Below are 22,338 nucleotides of genomic sequence, written 5' to 3'. Positions count from 1 at the left end.
GAAATAAATGCAATGCATGCAACTGCATTTGTTTAGTGAACAGTAACAATTAGTTGTAAATATTAAAATAAATAAAGTAGAAATTACTATTAAATGAACACCACACAAAGATGATAACACTGCCATCATCTTTGCGATCCACTGTGGGGCATAATGTATGTCTTGCAGTATTTGTATAAGAAAGAGTCAAAGGTATGGCAGCTATATACAGATTAAACAGGGACAGAGAGTAAGATATTCGTTTATTAATCTTTACAAAATTTGTTTCTTCCTCGGTATTTGAAAGAAAATAAGCAAAGCATACTAGTACATTGCCTTAAGAACCAGGTTTATTTACTTTAGTTGCTTTTTCATTTAATGGATATCATTATAGGTCACCTCATCTTCACTGGCAAGTTGGTCAATCCACTCTGTTCCTTATCAAATTTAGGTAGCAGAAATGTTATCTAGTGCTTCAATATCTGAAAGGATGCAGCTGAAAAGACTGACTCAGTCAGATCCCTTGTTACCTTTAAATGTTGCATACAGATTTTAATTTCAAGTCAGCACCTGTGGACACTGTAGACATTGGTTGATTGAATACCTAACAGTTCATATAATAAATTCTGTCATTGGTTAATTGATTTTGTTTACTTATAATGGGGTACAGACTTTTTCTATCAGTAAGAGGGCAGTTATTCAAAACACTGCTTCTTCTAACCAGAGATGCCAAGGGTTGTTGTGGAACAAAGTGGATATACAACCAATGGCTGGTGAAACATCACACAGGGCATGATATCTCTGATACTTTGTATTGAGACATGCAGATTTAGGGCATTGTAGGCCTTGATGATGTTTTATCTTTTACATCCAAAAACACTGTGAGGTTGCTTAACAGGATTGAGAATCAATTCTAAAAAAAGCAATCAAGATTTTAAATTTGATAAAAGAATTAATTTATGGACAACAGACTTAAAACCAACTCCTATACCTACAGGTACTGAGAGAATCGAAGTTGTCCAATCCCAGGATGAGCACATACAGGCAAAAACATATGAAAGGTTACAATTTGCAGAACAACAGTTAGAGCAGAGGGATATAGAATGCCTCGATTATATTAGAAAGTTAGAAGCAATGAGAACAGAATTGAAGGAGGCACATTTAAATAGACAGAATATACAAGAGTTGATGACTGCCCTATATCAACTGCATGTCTTTCAGAAGTCTACTTTAGAACATACAAATGGCAGTGTGTCATCACTGAAGATTCAGAGTGCTTTGGCTAACTTCAGATTTTCTCTGAAAAAAGTTAAAGACTTTAATTATGACAGAGATGTCATAACGAATCTTATTGAGGCCAATTCTTTCCTTGTTGAAAACCGGGTGCGTGAAGGATTCATAAGTATGGTGAAACACATGATGACAGACATTCAGAAGCTGAAGACCAATATTGCACACCAGCAATACATTATTCAACTGCTACAGTTTGTTTCGAAGAGCACACCAGAAGAAGCACTAATGCTTTTCATGTCACAGCTATGGAATGCTTTTCAGCAGTTAGTTCCTCAAGCAGGTAGAAGTAATCTTTGTATTTAATATTTTGAAAAATAGTATACCGTTTTCATTCATCTAGCTTTTCTTCTTCGTCATTAGTTTACAATTGTCATGATGATGACTATGAAAAATGCTATTGCTGTGGAAATATCAGAAGTTGTTAGTGTATTTTTGCTGTTGTGTATAATAATCTCTTCTCAAAAGTGCTTGTTCCTGTCTTTTACTCAGTACATACCAAACTTTTACAGATTTGGACGTAATTATGTTTGTTTTATCTCCCTTTTATAATGAAAGCCATTGCAGGATATTACTGATTTTAAAAAATATGATTTGTGAATGCTAAGAAAAATATAGTTATCATTAATTGATTGCCAAGTTCCCCCAGTTTACTTTATCAAACATTGACCATGTTTAATTGATAATGCATCAAAATCATGCTGCATTTAAAAAAGAATGGAAATTAAAGGAATTTAAGTAATTAGCAATGCAATATGGTTATTTTGATGAAAGAAAGTAGCAAAGTTTAATTTTCCAATCTTTTATGCATAGCAGCATGTTATTTGTAATCAAAGCTGTAGACATGTATTTTGTTCAGGTTTCAGTATTCCTTTAAGATAATAAAAACACATATTTGCTTATGTTTGGTTTAAATCTGATATTTCTCGTTCACAAAGCCGTCACAGAAGTGACTATGCAAGGAGTGACGTATGTTCCTACACCTGCTACTCTCCAACTTCTTAGAAAATACAGTCATCTTCTGACCAAAAGAGACAAGCAAAAACTGAAGAAATTACATAACTGGACCCGTCAAGAAAACACTGTTGTGGAGAAGAATCCTGCCATATTTTTAGAGATATTGGGATTGAAAGAGTGTCACCGTCTTGGAATGCCAGTAAATTTGTGTATGTATTGATATTTTAGATAGAAACAGAATGTCTCTTCAAAATAAATCTATCAGAGAGAATTTAAAATACTTTGTTACCTGAATATAAACAATATATCAGATATTATTTAAGAAAAGGAATTATTCTAAAAATACTGCCATTAATTATTGTCTATGGTAAATGATTATGCAGGGTGTAGTCACTTACTCAATATTTTTATTTCATTTCTCTTGACCAGTCCATTGAAAGATGAGATCTTTCATTATTTATGATTTGCATGATGTTTCAATTGAATATTGAACCTAATCATTCAGTTTACATTAACATACTTTTAGTACGGATGTTATGTTAGGGGCAGGGTTTGGGGACCAAAGGGGGCCTCAAAATCCAAAGAGTACAAGAAGCATTTTGTGCTCATATACAGCACCCTGGAACCTTGAAAGTAACAAACAACTACATTGATAAACTAGATTTTATATTGTCAATATGTTCTAAAGCTAGATAATCTGATTAAAGCCTGAAAATCAAAATGTCAAAATATGACCACCTGTAAAACACCTAACAAAGATGTATTGGACAAATATGAGTACGTCATCTCGACTGAAAAGATAGGAAAAAGGGCTCAGCAGGAATGGATGAAACGTAAGTGACCATTTCTCTTTCGAATACATTCCCCAATCACATTATGTTGGGAATATTAGCCGTCTACCTTGTGAATCCAACCCTACTAAAAGAAGAAAATTCGTCTTTCCGTGTCTTTATAATAGACAAAGGGCTATAACTCTTGGCCATTAGCTCCCCTTGAAACCATCAGGTGTCGCCAGTTTACCTCTTGGTCATTAGCTTCCCTTGATTAGGTGTCAACAGGTTTTAGCTGTCAGCTGTTGTACAGATCAAACGTTGTACAATTCATCCAACAACAATCCAGCTGTTTTTGTGTTCCTCTGTGCCCATCCAATGTTCATTTTGGGTGTATTATGACGATTTATCAATTATGCCAATTTATCAATCTGCTACAGGTTGTATGCATTATTTTATAATTTCTGCCAATTTTTGAGTGATATGTTACTTTTGGGGATTTTGTCTTATAGGACCACCATCCCACCACACTATTGTTGACCTTGTACAAGGTCATTATGAGTTAGCTTACCTGTGACTTTATTCGCTTATATTATCCATTACGGAGTTATTATTAGCAAAATTCGGAAATGCTGCTTGATAATTAAATTTAGTTTATTCATAGTTCACAGTGCTTTGATATAATTATGCTTTAATTATTACCTAAGCATTATGCATAAGTTTATAACAAGGCTATAGGTTTCTGATCTGACAATTTCACTGCTCTGTTAGCTACAACAGTATTATAGTGACTTAGTAATTTCTGCTTTAGTTTGTGGGTTTTCTTTGTGTCCTTGCAAGCAGAATGTAAATTTAAATGATTTATATGAAACTTCAGAGCATGGAAGTCTACTCTTGTTTCTGTTATGCAGTGTCTATAATATCTAGTTTGTGGAAGTCTTGGCTTTCATTTTAGGTAATCAGTCATATACTGATTTGACAGTTTATGCTAGTAGTTAGTTAGTTACATACTTATTTCCTAATCTACGCTTTGTTTTCTTGTGTTGTTTCAGGAGGAATGTTTACTATATGCATGAAATGCACATTCACAGCAATCCTCATTTTGGCATTAAAGGGAAGGAAAGACAGAATAAATCAAGGAAGACAACCTACGGTTTGTAGTTAGCAATACCGACTCATTGGGGAGTATTCCCTAATTTTAGGTGGCACAGAATGCATTCGGAGCAAGGTCTTTAGGCCTGTAAGTCCAAGTGCATGGAGTTTATGCCGGATCCATTGGATCCAACTCTTAATACTGCTGTATTGTTACTTGCAGTCCAACTTTCACCGACATTACCAACCATCCAGCTGACACTGACTGTCCCAGCATGGGGACCTTTTCGTTGAAATGGTCAAACCAGTTATTTCATACACGGATCTTAGTGATAGATCCATCCATTAACCATGCTGCCGGCATCTTATCTTTCCTATACCGGAGATTTCAGTGAGACATCGGTCTGTTCAGCCAGGCTGGTACCAGTGATTGCCGGACCACCTTACACATCACCAGTATCCAGGATGACCACATGCCATTCACACTGGATCCATTGGTTCTAATGCAGATTGAAACCACACCTAGCTGGCCGTCCTGCTGTTCCAACATGATGACCTTTCCTTCGAATCTAACTATAATTTACAGGGATCTTGGTGACAGATCCACCTGTCCAACCATACCATCAGTGATATGCCCTTTCTATGATGGAGACTTCAGTGAGAGATCTGTCTGTCGAACCAGGCCATTGGAGCAGCTGGTACCGGTGATAACAGGACCGTCTTCTATACCATCAGCTTCCATGCCGACCATTCCACTGCTTGTCCGAAAGGGAGAGCTAACGATGTTTTACTGGTGATGGAATTTAGTCTTTATACCACCTGCTGTATCTTTAGTGCCTCGATGTACAGTGAGTGTGACAGAACTCCTTCAAATCCACCATCCTTCACATGTTACTCAGATCTGAACATGGAACAGACTGATGTTAGCTTTCAACAGCCAGGATTGCTAGGGTCAATAACCAGGGCTGCTGAGGATGTTCTAAGGCAAACAGCTTAGGAACTGCCCCTCCACCTTGCCACTCAACACACACAAGCATTGGGAAGCACTCACTCCCCGTCAGTGTGAAGGGATGTTAAGTAGCTTCAAAACAGTATTTCCTGTCATACATACACCGACATTGATCCCTAAGATGCTATTATACAGTGGTGGTAAGAAACTGATTTTTGAGCTCACTACATCTCTTTTTTCCCTCAGAAGGGGGTAGGCTGACCCAGGTCATTCAGATGGGCATTGGGTTTTGTCCAAGAACAATCCCCTCTCCACTCTTGACGAGTACACTGTCAGATAAGGAGACAGAGGTCTTTCTACAACAGGAGATACAGTCGCACATTGAAAAAGAAACAAAAAAAAAACAACACAAAAAACAGGCAGTGGACCTTGTGCAAAGGCCACAGTCCCCATGGTTCTACTCAAGACTGTTTCTTTTTGGGATAACAAACAGCAGGTTGAGACCCACCATCGACTGGGGTTGCCTCAACCAATAGAATATGGCTGAGAATCAATCCAGAGGTGGTCACATACTTCACACAGAATTGTCTTTCTATGAGTTGGTCTTCACTCAGATTTGTGAACTTTGTGAGTCCGATGATCGACCTCATGGTGAAGAGTTGGAATCACAAGCTACCCACCTTCTTCTCTCCTGTCCCAGACTCAAAAGCTCCCAATCACTTGGTAAGGATCGTGGGCATTTGCTGATACTGAAAAAAATCCAGAATTTACGGGGTCAGAATGGCAAGATGATTCTGATAGCCCCTCTCTGATGGGACAAGTCCTGGGTCACTGATATACTCCTAGCGATAGATATGCCCAAGAAGATTCTGACCAACCTAAATTGTTTCCATCATCCACTGTCATGGGTGGTCCATACATGCCAACCATTACACTTCTTTTCACAAAATTACATCTTATGTGTAAACGTATTCGGATAATGTGTGTTTGGTATATCCCCCCTCCAAAAAAATTAATATTTTGTTTTCATATTTTAATTGACATCCCATTAATCCCACAGACCATATTCTAGACAAGATGGCTTCTGCATAACTACAACATAAGAGTACGCTTGTCTGTAGATTTGCATGCACTTTCCTAACTGTATTATGTTCTATTTACAGCAGCTGCCCTATTTCCAAGAAACATTTTGGTTTCTACTTTCAAACTTTTGACCTCAGTTTTTATTTATAACAGCTATATGGCTTAGTTAGGAGAGAACAGACTGGTTTTCTTATTTTTAATCTTTGCTTGCAGATTCTTTGTTCTAATTCATATCTGGTACAGAACCAGTCTGTAGGTATTTGGTACTAAAAATCAAGTCAGATTTATTCTAATCGATGCATGTGATAGAGCAAAAATATTTTAAAAATAATTTCACAAATGTATTTGAAAAAGACGAAACACTTTTTCAGAGATGAATACATGAATTACATAATACAGCATTCCATTCTAGGGCAGCTACTTGCCCACTGCAGGCTGTGTGGAAAGGATTTTAATATTGGTCATGGTGGTAAAACAAATAAACCTTGAATTAACTCATTATACTACTTCCAGTATTAAGGTAACTTTTTTACAGCAGAACTCAATTGTGGACACAAATTTTATAAATCTAGATTCGTTATTTACTGTGTTCTTAACAGAAACAGACTACCTGTAGCGGTAGAAGACTACGTTGGTCCTTTGTTCAAAAGGCTGTTTCCTGATTCCAAAATTGGAGAAAATACGCATGTGGAAGAACAAATTCGTTGTTTGGTGTTTATCTGAAAATACTTCATTTAAAATTGTTGAAGGCATGAAAATTGGGCTGTTTTGTATTGCCACAGACAGGAGTAGTGATTATGATGAATAAAAGTTATAACCAATCTGTGTAAGAGACTTTGGCAGTGAAAAGAGAAAAGTCAGAGTACTCTTCTTTCATTACCAGATTTAACAGTAGATTCCACTGGATAAAACATTTTTGATTTGCTTGATAATGCATTGAATAAACATAAATTGTCAGAACTGTATTTGGTTTTCAGCTAATAATGCATCAGTGATGACTGTAATTCATAAAGGAGTTGCATTCTATGTTTTGAAAAGTTTCTCCATCAGTGTATGTATCAGGTTGTCCCTGTCATTTGATGCACCTTGTTGCAGGATAGGCTGCCAATAAATTAGAAGGAGAACTCCTGAAGTATCAAGTTGGCATTCTACCAGACAACATACTTTTTGTGGCAAGAGTTGATGTGCAATGGCACCTTATTTCCCAGCTAATAGACCCAATAACTGGAAGACATTAATTTCCTCTTTTTTGTCAGGTTATGAAAGGAATATTGGTTCTTTACCATTCTAATTCTGTGAGAGATTGTTCAGTATTGTTAACAAAAATAAAACAATTCAGATCCAGGCTCAGTAACCTGGCACTGAATGCTCTACTGGTGTGCAAAACATGCATAGCCTCAGCTGGTATAAAGTGTTTTGAAACGCAATATGAGAGTCTGTTGCTTTTTAATGCTAAAAGTGCTACATTTGAAAACTTGAAGCAGTAATTGATGTTAAAAGACCAGAGGGGTAAATAAATCATTTTGTACATATATGCTCCTTGAATTTTATCAAGTTATATGTGGATTACTCTTTTTCTGCTCGGATTACTCTTTTTGTCCACTTGGATTACACTTGTCCTTCCCTGCCTGGTCCGTCCTCTTCTACACGCTTGGCTCTTACCAGGACAGTCTTCTGAGACAATCAATAGAAACATTCAGTTGCAGAGAGAATCTTGAGAAAGAAGACACTCCACTCTGAAGGTTCATTTGGGAAGGTGGCTTGTTTTCAGGGACTGGTGTCATGCTTACAACATCGTCCCTCTGAGTGCCTCAGTCCCTCAATAGCCAACTGTTCTCTGGCACTTGAGGGGAAACATTTGGGAACCAATCGCTACCACCCCATGATATTGGAGACATTCTTAATGGCAAAAGTGTTGGGCAGGATAGAGACCAATTGGATCTTATAGACAATATTGGTCTCAATCAAACAATATCCTCATTTTGTCTCCAAATGTAACTAATTCTGGGTTTTAACATGGCTCAGTTCGAATCCATTTATACCTCTAACCTACACTTCGCTAAAGTCACTATGATGCAGGTCAATTTTCCTGGAGTCAAAAGAGATCATTTTAGAGGGCTTGTGATTCCTTTAGCTTGAAGAAGCTACTCACCAAATAAAGATCATTTCTAGCTAAATAAGTAGAGATACCTGTCGATCCTAAAATTTGGTTACCCTGGTACCTGCTCAAAGGGAAATTGTATTAAATGTGAATCTGAACTGCTTTGTTGTACTGGTTCACACATGCCAACCCCCAACAGAGGTATAAGTGTAATTATTACTAATATAAGTGGAAAAAAAGCATAATCTGAGCATAAAAAGAGTAATGCCTTAATAACAGAAAACTGTATGAAAAACTTATATTTATTTTGTTGCTTGCTTCGATCTGCGGTTTAAATTTTTTTGTCAGAAATCAGCTAAATCCATGTGGAATAATAGTTAGTACAAGAGTATAAACACAAAAGAAATTGATAAATTTTGTATGCATAACATTCATTTAACTAGTCTGCAGTACGTTTCATGAATAGTTATAAAGTCCACATATGATTAATGTCGTATCATCCTCGACCTGTCATGGTTCATGCCCTTAATGATGGTCTGATGCAACATGTTTTTAATTATAAAAAATCCCTCTCCTCAAATATTTTTCAGTCATATAACATCCATGAGTCACATTGATAAAGCCTGTTTATTACAATATCTGGTACCATTTGCTTTTAGTTGACATGCAGCTCTATTCACTTTTCATTATTATTTTTTAAAAAAGGGATATTGATCTTATATCTTAATCATTTTTCTATTGTAATAAATGATCTTTAAATTTAGTAGTATTTTATAACTAGTTCAGATGAAGCAGTCTTAAAATAGTTCTATCTTTCCTAACATTGTACAGTAGGATGTTTTTACTGCCACAACCATTAAATCTGGTTTTACAAGGTGCAATAGTTGCATAAGATATTACCAAGCAAACCAAATATTTACATTTAACTTTTAAAATAGATTTGTATAGCTATTTCTGCAGGTTCTTTTCCAAGGATTCAGTTGTGACTGATTTATTATTATTAGACATGTTGCAGAAGTGGCAGTTTGAATTTCGCAAGCCAAAATAATTCTTAATAAGATGAGTTTTAACATTGTGATGTAGGACCTCAAATTTTTTTTATTGGAAGTAAATCTTTAGAGAAACAAATACTTTTTTTTACGACATTCTTTTGTATATTTTTAGCAATCTATCTGCCACCTGTGTTGGCAGATATTGGCAGAAAAGATCTTGCCAGGAAGTTTCAAGAGGAAAGCAAGACACTAGAAAGTGAACAAGCAAAGTTAAATAGGGAAGCCTCTGCCCAGAAGGTTCCAACACAGGCAGTTCCGACTAACGAGCAGCAGCAAAATCAGCAGCTGAATGAAATGCATACCAAGCTTATGAATATTGAAAAGATGGTTACGGAGCTTAAAGCGCTAAAAGATGAAAGAATCAATCTTTTGCAGGACCCTATGAATGCGTTCAACATGCCAATTTTTGGATCAAAGTTATGGACCACTCTAAAAGAGCAAAGAAAGTCAGAACATGCACAACCATTCACAGATGGTTTATAATCCTTATTAGACTCACCATCCTAGGTCACAAACATGCAGAATCTTTAAGTTTTTTACAATAGTTTATATGTGAGAGTGGCAATAACTGGTTATGGTATATTAAAAAATCAGAGCCACTAAATCCAACGAAATATCAACTATTTCATTGTCTGTGGTGCACTGCATCAATTGCTTGTGGTAAAGTTACAGGAAAGGTTTGTTTCAAATCCAGTGCTGCCATCTTGCAAAACAAAAAAACTATGGTAAGATTTTGCCTTGGGTTCTATAATAATCAGTGTTTTGTTAAAATATATAGAGTATCAAAGACATTTAAAGTAGTTTGTTACATGCTTAATCTGATTTTCTGGCCAGAGTGGCTCATATTTTTTTCAAACATTTAGACCAATTTGTATAATCTGAGTGGACAGAGATTCAGTTCTAATGCAGAAAAACCTAAAGTAATAGAAATGCTTGTGATGTAGGATGGTTGGATAATGTCCCAAGCTTAGGTAATTGTAAATATAGCTTTGTGGATAACAAAGGAAATATGCATGGTTTGTGAGGAGTACTTAATTAATGATTCTCCTTTTAAGACAGAAGTATTTGGTTTTTGTTTTGATATCAGAGCAGTAGTTAGAACTGCTTGCATCACATACTGCTACATGTACTAGAATACTTTTTCAGTTGATCACATTTCGTCAGCATGAAGATGGATATTGTCATCATGCACAAGATCCATTTAAGACTTTCTATACAAAGAATTTTTTAATGTTTATCAGGTGTTGTCTTCAGGATGCTATACCAGTTCTTAAGTATCTCTTTAAAAAAAATGTAATCCATTATCAGAGTTCTCACAGGTCATACAAATGTGCAGTTTTCAAAAACATTGCTACAAGTTAGTGACAGAAACTTGAAATTTTAGTCAAAAGTCAGGAAATGTACTGTCAGTAATGGAAATGTATAAACCACACAAGGAAAAGTATGATGTCAAATTTGATTCAGAGCAAAATATTGTAGGACCATATTTCATATTTGTTTTGGACACTTTGTTTTCATACACCTGAAATTTATTGCCAAAACAGTTTTTCCATACTTAGTAAATGCGGATGGTTTTGAAAAAGTTTTTAACTTAAATTATTTGCAAAATTATGCATTTGTGTCCACACAGTTAGCATCCTATATCTCAATAGTCTTCAAACTTGTTCTTTAGGATTTAGATAGTTTCTCAATACAGTCTATCAGTCACAATGGTGGCCATATTAAAATGCTTGTTATTGCTATTTCTCCTATATGGATGGTTATATTGACATGGAGTTGTCACCAAAAGGCTAATTATGATGTCTAATTGGTCCTAAATGACAATGGTGCCAATCTGATATCCATTATATCTATCACTGCAGCCATGTTGTTAGCCTTGATATCACCACTCCTTCTAAATGGAAAGTCGTTTTGACATGGGTTTTCACCATAAGACTTCATATTTAGTTAGTCCTAAATGAAAATGACTTTCAGTGTGGCAACTTCTTATAACATCAGATTAGTTCTGAATGGAAATGGTACTGGTCTTAACATGGCCACCATGATGGTCTTGTTGAACATTTTGTTACTACTACTCCATGATTAAATCAACTTGTGGTTTTCACATAAAGACCTTACATGATATATGGGACCCCGAGTGGCAGAGTGGTCTAAAGTGCTCACTGTTATGGATCACTGCCATCTCACCTCTGTCTGCATGGGTTGAGTTTCAGGCTCAGCGAATGTGGGTATGTGAGTAAGCTTGCCAGTAGCTTCTCGTGGGTCAGTGTTTCTTCCCAGTGTTTTCCATTGTTCTTCCTCCACCAGTTATACTGGCCACCATGCATAGCCTATCTTTTTGTGCTGAAAACTGGCGTTAAATCCTATATCAACAACAACAACAACATGATATCTAGTGGATGTTAGATGGAAATGGTGCCAATATTACATCCCGTATAACCATCATGACGGCTATCTTAACTATTTTGTTATCACTACTCCATGAATGGGTGGTCATTTTGGTATAGGGTTTTCACTGAAAGACTTTGTTTGATGTTGAGTTGGGTCTCCGTGAAAATGAGATTAATATTTGATCCAATATTGCAACCAGATGGTTTCAAGATTTGGCAGTTGTAAATTAAGAAACATTCTTGTCTTGGATTCATGGATGTTCTTTTCAGCCAGTAGAGCATCAGTTCTTTTCGAAGGACACTTTGTAAGCATGATCATAAGAAAAAGTGAGCTTTTGGAGTGGCACTTTGTCGGTTCTTGCGACATCCATTCACAGATACTATTTGCAGCTTGTCAAAAACAGTTAAACAGAATCTAACCAAATTTGAATTATAGCATCCTGATATTAAGTTCTTTAATATATTAATAAATGATACTGGTCTACTTTCAATATGGCCATATTACTACAAACAGAGAAGGCATTACATTTATTCTCAAAATCCACTTGACTGAGTTGGATTAATTCGACACAAATCTTCATTGCGTGAAATTCTTGCTGATTGTTCAGATGATGCAAATTTGCCATCAAATATTGCAACAGTTTCTAAAGCAAGAAAGCCTTGAAGTGACTTCATAGAAACTGGCCGCCATGTGTAACCTATCATGTGCTGAAAAATGGCATTAAACCCAGCAACAAATCATGCTTGACACTTGCCCACAGCAATGCAGTTGTAAAATGAACATTGACTATGCTGAGAAAAATTCAGCAAGATCTTGAGGAAAAATTGAACATTTTATAGTAACATCTAGTCTCTGGTAAATGCAGAAATGAACTCAAATGACATTTGCATCACCTTCAGATGCTATGCTGAACTAGTCAGAGTGGTAAAGACTGCATTTAGTTAAGGTTATATTTCACTGTCTAATTTTCTTTAAAGACTGAAACGTGTATTTGTTTGTAAATGATGCCCGCATGCTTGTAATTTTGTGAGAGTTTGTTCATAGGCCTTGTTTTCTTTTCTTTTTTTTTCTTCAAATTATATTTTTGGCACCCAGATAGCTTGATAAAATTATTTTGGTTCTGATTTTTTAGAAAAAATGAGCCATAATATTAGTTGAAGAAACGGTATCTTGAGATAAAATTCAAACAAAATATCCAGGTTTGAAAAAAAATCCCAGCCTACCAGCTCCACCCAAATTTAAATGGTAGATCCTTAAGCTGAGCATCCATTTTCTATTTTAAAGTATATTAAGTACTTAAAAGATAGCTAACATTTTATTTTATTTTATTCAGAGTTGAAATTCCACTCATTTTCTAAATGGTTGTTGGAGTAGATACTGATTCACAACAGTACAATGCTACTTTTTGCAAGTGCACACTTAACCCCACCACACGATCCACCTCACCAACAACCCACATGGTACCTCAGAACACACTTCCGAGACTGTCCAAGAAGTTGGCAGGTATGAAGCAGACATTTATTGAAGTTTATGTTTGACAAATTTTGCTTTGTCCATAAAGCATTGATAGTGATGAAAATACATGAAATAGTTCTTGGATCAATTATTTTCATAGCATATACAATCGAAAGCAGTGAAAGAAATTTCAACAGAAAGCATCATTCTGAACAAGTTTACTTTTGAGAATTAAACAAGGAAAAATAACCTCTGATAAGGACTATTTTAGAATTACATGTTTGAGGTTATGCAGAGTTCTTTTCCTTGCAGAAAAAAAGATTAAAACATTTTTTTCTATAATTATTACCTGGGTGTATATATACATTTCAATAAAACAAGTTACAAAATATTATATTTGGGATTAAAATTAATGATATATAATATAAACTGGAGAAAAGTATAATTGCAATTTAATAAGTAACATATTTAAGTTAATACTAATTTGCTAATCTAATTATATTCCTAAGACTAGTTTTTAAACACATGTAGTTATTATTCTCGACGTCTGTGCAGAAGTACCAGGCTTGAATCCAAGACCAAACCAGGTAAGCTACCTTGCTACCTTGTGTCCTTGTGCCACAACAGTTTACTCTGATTGCCCAACAAGAACCATCACCTACTCAGGTGAGCAATATCAAGCACACCTGGACCTCTTAAATGTACACACACATTGCATATTTCATATAAAGGAGTTAATGATAAAGGTGGATTATGGTTGACTCTAGGAGAAGTCTAGCCAAAAAGTTACATTGACAATATTTCTTCCGCAATATACCCACAAGGATCACTTTAAAGATTAATTGAAACATTGGGGAAGGTGCATAATAGGACTTTGCTTTCCTAACATAAAAATTAAGAGAACTCTGTTGACTATGGCTTCTTTATCAACAAGCATGGTTTTATCTTTGGATAAATTTCCTTTGTGTTAAATCGTGTCTAAAAGTGCAATGTGTGTATGTCTGTAATTGACATTATTGTTTCATCAAGGAAACTATGTAATTGGGGAAAATTCCAGGAATTTGGTTTTAATAACCTGTGGGAAACATAATTATTTATCATAAATTATGTTCCAATAACCTGTGAGCACCAAAAGTATAGTAAAGGTACATTCTTTTAGATGCATGCCTGTGGCTATGATCAGAACACAAGCATGTTCTTACAACCTGGTTGGTTTTTATTCTGGAGATCCTTAAGCATATAGCCTATAACAATTTGCATAGTAATATTTTTCCTCAAATTATGCATATTTATATATTTTGGAAATTATAAACTACATAAGTACATCAACAATTGAGATTTCTTGTCCTCCACCTTTTTAATTTTATCTTTTGGTTGATATTTATGAATCTTCTGCTGTTAAAAACAGTCATTGTTACATTCCTTCTTTGTGAGATGCATTTACATTAGACATTGTTATAATTCAGATTGTTTATTTTTATCAGTGTTATAAATGTGTCCCTTTAAAAACTTAATAGTTATAAAAACAGTTTTTAATCTGGTTTGAGGCTAAACATTTTCTACACTACAACTTAAATCAGAAAACAATTTTTTTGTTTTTAAATTGTGTAAAGAAATGTACATATTTCTAAAATTTACAATATTCGTTAGTTATAAAACCTAGGTCAGATAACTAAAGATAGTATTTTACCGATAATTTGGTAGCATGTTAAATATTTAATCCAAAATGAGAGCATCACATTGATGTTCTTAGTAATACAGCATGATGTGTTCTCTTTGACCAACTACACAATGTCCATTATGAAATGTAGCACTAAATGGTGTCAACAAATTTAAGTCATTGTGATCTTTTTTGGAAGACGCCAGTCCTATGTTTTTCATCTGTCAGCCAACATCCATTTTTCTGTAAGCACAAGTTTGCTATCGCTAACATCCCAAACTACTTGGAGGATTGCCTTAAAACTTCGCACACTTTCATCCATAGTCTCGTTGGTCCTAAATGGAAATGGTGCTGCTCAGACATCTTGAACATCCTGTCACTACTTCACAAGATTTTATTATTATATTAACAAGAGATTTTCATCAAATGATTTTTATGATGTCTCATTGGTCATTTATGAAAACAGTGCCAACTGACATACAGTATGTCCATCATAGCAGCCATCTTGAAAATATTCTTATTGCTCCTCCTCCTGATTGGATGGTTCTATCAACATAAGGTTTTCACTAGAAAACTAGAAGACGTTTCATGTTGTCTAGTTGAGCACAAATTGAAATGGGGCCAATCTGACATCCTCTAAGGCCACCATGGCATTCATCTTGAAATTATAGTTATCACTACTTTTGAATTTATTATCATATTATGGTTGGGTTTTCACGAAAAGACATTTTTGATGTCAAGCTGAATCTTGTTATTGCTACAGAATATCAGAGATGGTACTCAGTGCAATTTACAATTTTCTTATCATTGTAATATCAACTCTGTGAAATCAAAGTACCCTGGCATATATTTTTTTTAAAACTCCCATCCCCGGGTACCTTGTACATTTAAATTGAACAGCCCTTAACAGGAAGAAATGATCTTAAATTCCTGGAAATGTCTTATAGCCCAGTAATGCAACAGTCCCTTCAAGATTAATATAATATCATCAAGAATGGCTTAAATGTCTTATGCAGTGTCTTGTTTTGTAACAAACACATGGCAATTAATTATTGTATTGTTGAGATATTACACAGTTGTATGCAGACAAAGCCTAAATGTGCAGAATTACTTTTCGGTATGATTTTCACCTTTTCCTTTCATGTGTGTCGTGCATGATTTCAGATGTACATAAAACTGGAATCTTGCAAAGAGATCAGATTTTCAGTGACTGGTGAAAAGGAGACAAAAATTCCATTTCATATTGAGATTTGATAACCATTATATGCGTTAACATCAATCCAACTATGTTGTAAATATTTACTACTATCATGATATTAGTGAGCTTTGTATACTGATAAGTTTTCTAGAGCTAGTCATGGTTAACATTGTGCAATTGTCTGACATTCTCTCTCTGTCTGTCTCTCTCTCTGTCTCTCCTATCTCTCTTTCTCTCTCTCTCTCATTAGCCACTTTCTGTTAGAAAGGGAGCCTTGGTAAATTGTCATTCTTGTAATCCAAGAGTTGCAGGTTCAGTACCTGACCTGGCTAGGCTTTGTTGGCTGCCTCTGTATTCTTGAGAAAGGCAGTTGGCTCCATTTATTAAGTATGATATACCATTATGTCAGTGTCCTGGGGAAAAGAAAAAAATAATTATCAATTTCCTGTCCCAAGACTTTTTGCACGTAACCTTTTCTGTGTCCCAACACTGATAGACACAAGAATGTCAAGATAAAATCTGCAAAATCATCTGCCTCGGATGCAGGAAGTCCCATGTTCAAACCCCATCCAAGTCATATAAAAGACATACAAATGATACTAGCACCTGCCTCGGTTGGTGCTTAGCATTAAGGGATTAGTGTTAGGACTGGTATGCCTGGTACCAGGATAATGTCACTAGGTGGGACATAATGCTACATGTCTGTGGCATGTTGCCTTAGTGCTAGACATCACTATAAACTGCCACACAGCAGACATCGTAGCAATTTTACTAAAATTGTTTAGGCTACATTAAAAATCTAAATCACGTGCACACATATATTTATTAAAGAATGACAATAATCTAGAATAAAATTCTGGATATAGATCAAAATTCATCCATTTGAGTTTTGTTTTTCAGGTTAACAAAAATGATAGTTTTCCACATATCTATCCACTTTTGAATTTATCAAGCTGGTTGTTGTAGTCTCTCATTTTTATTATTATTGTTTGATTTGCCATTTAGCTGAACATATTTTTGCAAATTGGTAATTCTTTTATATACATGAAACCTAGTGTCATACATGCTGTAATATGACATCCTCAGAAGGTTGTTAAAGGAGAATATGTTCTTTCAAATGGGTCAGCCGTTATCAGTTTCATTTTATTATTCCTTTAATGTGCATATCTTTTAATAAGTTTCTGTGTATGTCTGTATGTCAGTGTCTGTTATGTATGTACCAGCAAATATGTATGTTTTGTTTTAATCAAATCAAGTTTTTCCTGCCCAGTTATCTTGGGAGCAACTTTAATTTATTAATGACAGAATTATGTAGTTGTATTTTCTTGTCACTAAAGATTAGAGAATTTCCTCCATATGGAAGCTGTTAATTAAGGATTATTATATATATATATATATATATATATATATATATATATATATATATATATATATATATATATATATATATATGGTAATATCATAGTAACACAATATCAGTTTCTAGATCACTTTGAGTTGTCAGCATTAGAAAATCTGGATTATTATGAGAGTCATGATCCGAATTTCTGATCTAGCAATCAAAATTAAATTACTTGGATAATATTTTTTTTACATACCTATCAGTTTTCAGAAAATTTAATTTAGTCACTAAACTTGACTCAAATTCAAAAGAAATTGCTTGAAATGTCAACCTTTTTATTATGAACTTCATCCTAAATCTTTAACCAAATTACATTTTGTTGAGCTGAAAATAAGCATCATTTTAGTCTATGAATGAAGCATAAAACAAATCTCATTTCCACTGCAATCACTGTAAATAATATGAATTCAATTTCTTAGACATGGGGATATCAGACTTGTATATATGATTTACACTTATTTATGCAGTTGTCACATTTTGAAAACGGAAGATTTTAACAGCTGAATAATTGTAAAGTTTCTATTCGAAGCCATGCTAAAATCAATGCGAGAACCTCTGATGTGTATTAGGCAGGGGAATGATAGCATTATTTGGACAGTTCTTTTACAATGGGATTGGAGACATTGCTGAACTTGATGGTAAAGATTTGTTACAGAAAATGTTACTTATTTCTTTTTGTATGTCTAGTGAGGCTATAGCATAATTGTTCATGTTTGGTGGGTTGTAACTGGGAAACATCGAGGAAAAAGTTCCAGCTTTTGTTTGAGAGGATGGTGATTAGGAATCAAGAAATGGGATCGTTCTCCTAATTCTAGAAAAGGTTGGCAAATATCTGGCTCATTCTGGAGTAAAAAATTGATAGATATATAATAAATTGCTTTATCATACTTGCATAGAATGCGAAAAGAAATATGAATTGTGTTTTTGAAAAAAGGTGAGGATTGGATTCAGAATGACCTTATTAAAAGTTTGTATGACAAACACAGGCTTTTATAAGATTATTAACATCTGATCAAAATTTAAATGAAGAATAAAAAATTCAGGACTTTGATGTTGACAGAGTAATCAGTGATTTGGAGGCAATGAAAAATGGAGTTCTAAATGACAACAGTTCTCATAAGCTGCAAAGACAAGCAAAACAATAAAAAATTAATTTTCAAAGGATGAATAGGGACAACTGGCTGAAATATTTATGGAAATTGAAAATATCTTTACTCTCGGAATTGTGTTATGCCTTAACTTACTTGATGAGAATGACCATAATTATATGCATGTAATGTACAAATGTTGGATCAGCATTCACAAATTAGTAAATTTTATTTATCAATTTAAAGCATTCTGATTCTTATGACTAATTTTAACATTGAACCATTTTGATTTTTTGTAAGCTCTGATGGGATTTTTGTGTCAGCAAAATTATTTTTGACAATTTTCCTGACACATTATTGCTATACAGAAGTTATCATCATGTCAAGGTGACACTGAATAATTTGAAAATCCGGCACAAAAAAAAACCACTTGTTGTGTCAGCCATGTATAATTTACCATTATACTGGTTCTGACTGGTTTCTGTACTATGGGTTTTCTTTCCTTTTTTTCTTCTTTCTTTTTTTTAAAAATCGGTTACACAATCGTCATAAGGGTAAAGGTTATGCATGGTGATGTATATTAATATTTTACTAGCCATTCAACAACTTGAAAATGCAATGCCGGATTTCATCTGCACAATCAAAGTTTACTCAGGCAAATTAGATGCTTTTTTTCTTCGACACACATTACTGGCTCTTCACTTGGAATACAAGAGGAGCCCGATCAGAAATTTTAAGGGACCCTAGGCATCAGGCTATCGGATCCTTTTAACACTGACTGTCAGTGTGTATGTGACTTCATCGCGTCAGGTGATAAAATGTTATGATTGAGTAGCGGACAGCACAAATCTAATTCTATAACCAAATAAACGTAACAAGAGAATGTTATAACAAAACATTTAGAATACATATTAGTTAGAAATTTTACAAAGGAATTTAAACTCTGAGGTCGTAACAGAAGAAACATTGCATCTAGGAACATAATAAGCCATCTTTACTGTTTTATATATATATATATATATATATATATATATATATATATATATATATATATATATATATATATATATATATATATATATTTGTGACTTAAAACAACCATTGATTTGCATGAGTGTGTTTCATCTTAACTTATTGATCGTGTTATATATCGGTATTTTTTTAAACTGGGGATTTAGAGCACATAATTTAGGTAAACAAAATAACCAGGAGAAAATGGTGAACACAAAATGGATTCATTTATCAAACCAAATGTTCAAACATAATGTTAAAATAGTGGTACCATTAATGAAACTTTCTAAATTGTGACCAAATAACATTTCAATAACCAAAGCACAATTAATCTGTAAATTTTATTGAATTTGGCAGTCTGCCTTTATGAGCTTCAAAAGTTTCATTTTTGTATGTATTTGTTTTTAAAAATGGCAGAAAGCAGCCTGTAACTATCAAATTCATAGAAACTTTTCTTTAACTGTTTCAGGTCCATTTGTTTTGTTATAGATAAAAACCTTTTATAGTCTGACAAAAATTTCTCTCCTAAAAGCATGTGGCTCAAATTTATGATAATATTTGTTTGTGTAGTTTTAATGTATTTTTAATATGTGTTTTATTGTAGGGATAAATGATCATTTTGGGTTATTTATCGAATTGTACACTTTTACCTAATCACTCACAAACTTTCAAAACCATAACCGAGTTCATTGTTAGTAAGTTTCCCACTCTCACATCATAAGGTAATGACCTACAATAACAGCTAGTGAAATGCAATGTCCAAGCAAAAGTGCACTAATTTATGAATCTAGATGGGCTTGCAAAATCTGTATGCATTATTTGGTGGGAAGTGGTGAAGGAGGGGACTTCTGAAGCTAACGAGTAAAGACTGAATTACATTGTTTGAACATCAAATTGGTGATTTTATCTGGGGTTAATATGAAGTCACAGGTTATTTATTATGATTGGAAAACGAATGAGCTGTAGTCCCCTTAATGTATCGATGTGAACAAAATTCCAGATTATTATCACATGGTCATTTACATCCAGTCGCATAGCAGAAAATTTAGTCAAGTCATAACAATTGGAATTATTTCAATCTGGCCAAACTGGCAAGAAGATCCATTGTGACTTTTAGAAATAAGTGAACCTTTCAAGGCATATTGTAAACGAAAAGAATCGTACATACTGGAACATAACCGAAGTAATTATTTATAAAGGTCTTGTTAAGATTTAAATCTTGAACCCGTGGCTAAGGGCTAGAACTAACATATTAATTTATCATTAACGATACTACTCTAGAAAATATACCCAGTTTGTTAAAACAAGATAATGGTAGTGGCATGTTCATTATTATTATTATTATTATTATTATTATTAAATCTAATTGTCATTAGTAGATCAAAAATATTGATATGGAATCTATGTGTGGCTTCACGTATATGTGTATGTTTGGGGAGGGGGATGAGAGGCAGAAATAAAGAGGGTGACAAAGGAATAAAGCTACGTGCATCTTTTCTTCGTGTGCGCGCACACATACGTGTGTGAAGATGAAATGAGGCAGATAGAACATCATGTTGAGACTGTAATGAAGTTTAAAATAAGTGGATATTTTATCTTTGTATTCACATGTTTGTGTTTGTGTGTGTGTATGTGTGTGTAAAGAGAGGAAGATAGAACAATATATTACTCAAGTGTGCCTGAGAAACAAAAAATCAATGCTGTGCACTCAAATTGACTTAAGGTCAAAATAAAACCGGAACAAAAAGGTTTTCATATGTTAAAAGTAAACTTGGTCTGTTTACCAATGTACAAAATCAGTAAATTCTGCTTTTTACTCACAGTATAAATTGAAATTGATTCTTTTTCCTCTTGCAGTTACATAACTTTGAAGGAATCTGATACTAAATTGTGAATAACTGATACATTACTGTATGACACAGAATGATGATAAAGATGTTTAATTGAAGAACCAGGTGTATTTGCTGGGTAAACCGATACTTCAGCCTGGCTCTTCAATGGGTAACCATTATTTTAAACAACGTTTCCATGTATGGATGGATAAATGGGTCTCTCTCTCTCTCTCTCTCTCTCCATTATGTATGTATATGTGTATGTACATTATCATGTGCATTAATTTGCGAACTGTCTTATTTTCTTTTAATTTTCTACTTTCCTATGTACTTTAAATGAATTGAAATGAAAAGAACATCTTCGTAAAACAATGTAATACAAGGATTTTTGTTAATTAATAGATTGGAATGTTAAGTGACTCTTTATTCGTCTTACACACGTTTGTAAATCAGAAAATATACTTTATTTGAAAGCAATCACTCACAATGCCCCACTTTTAAATACAAATATATTTCACCTGAATCTAACATTTAACCAGCTATCTTGCGTGAACAATTACAAAGACGAAGAAACAGATTCTATTGAATGTCGTACTGCATGTCTTTTTGCATTAAAGTTAGACACGATATGTGATTGCAGTATTACCTGCATGAAAGAAGAATGGAAAGATAAACAATCATATGTGCCGAATCAGTTATCTCATTCGCATAAACTCTGATGATACGAATTAGAACAAAGGACGGGGACCTATTTGTTTCACGGTAAGCAGAAAACTACTCATGAGCCTGATATTAAAATACTCACAATAAATTGTATGCATATCTAATGTTGATCTCCTATTATGGTATAGGTAAATCTATGGTATATGACATTGTTTGCGGGTGTATGTGTGTGTGAGATAAACGGATCCTGGAGATTACCAATACTGGACCTATATGTAAAAATAACCTTATTTCATTCAGTAATCACAAACATGCCCATACTCACCCTCCTTGATTTGTCAGCAGCATTTGACACAATAGATCAT

General features: G+C 34.2%; 1 protein-coding gene across 1 annotated transcript in view; it reads left to right on the top strand.

Moving 5' to 3' along the window:
- Positions 1 to 22,137, top strand: part of LOC149786626 (uncharacterized) — a 37,904-nt gene extending 15,767 nt beyond the window's left edge. The window contains exons 5-7 of the mRNA XM_089977140.1: positions 977 to 1,552; positions 2,208 to 2,435; positions 9,386 to 22,137. Coding sequence (XP_089833266.1) covers positions 977 to 1,552; positions 2,208 to 2,435; positions 9,386 to 9,756 — 1,175 coding nt within the window. The 3' untranslated portion in view covers positions 9,757 to 22,137. The remainder of the gene's footprint in view (positions 1 to 976; positions 1,553 to 2,207; positions 2,436 to 9,385) is intronic.
- Positions 22,138 to 22,338: the final 201 nt, after the last annotated feature.

This window comes from Sinohyriopsis cumingii, chromosome 12 (assembly GCF_028554795.1).
Source record: "Sinohyriopsis cumingii isolate HCF-2022 chromosome 12, ASM2855479v2, whole genome shotgun sequence".
NCBI lineage: Eukaryota > Metazoa > Mollusca > Bivalvia > Unionida > Unionidae > Sinohyriopsis > Sinohyriopsis cumingii.
This window is presented reverse-complemented; position numbering and strand designations above follow the sequence as displayed.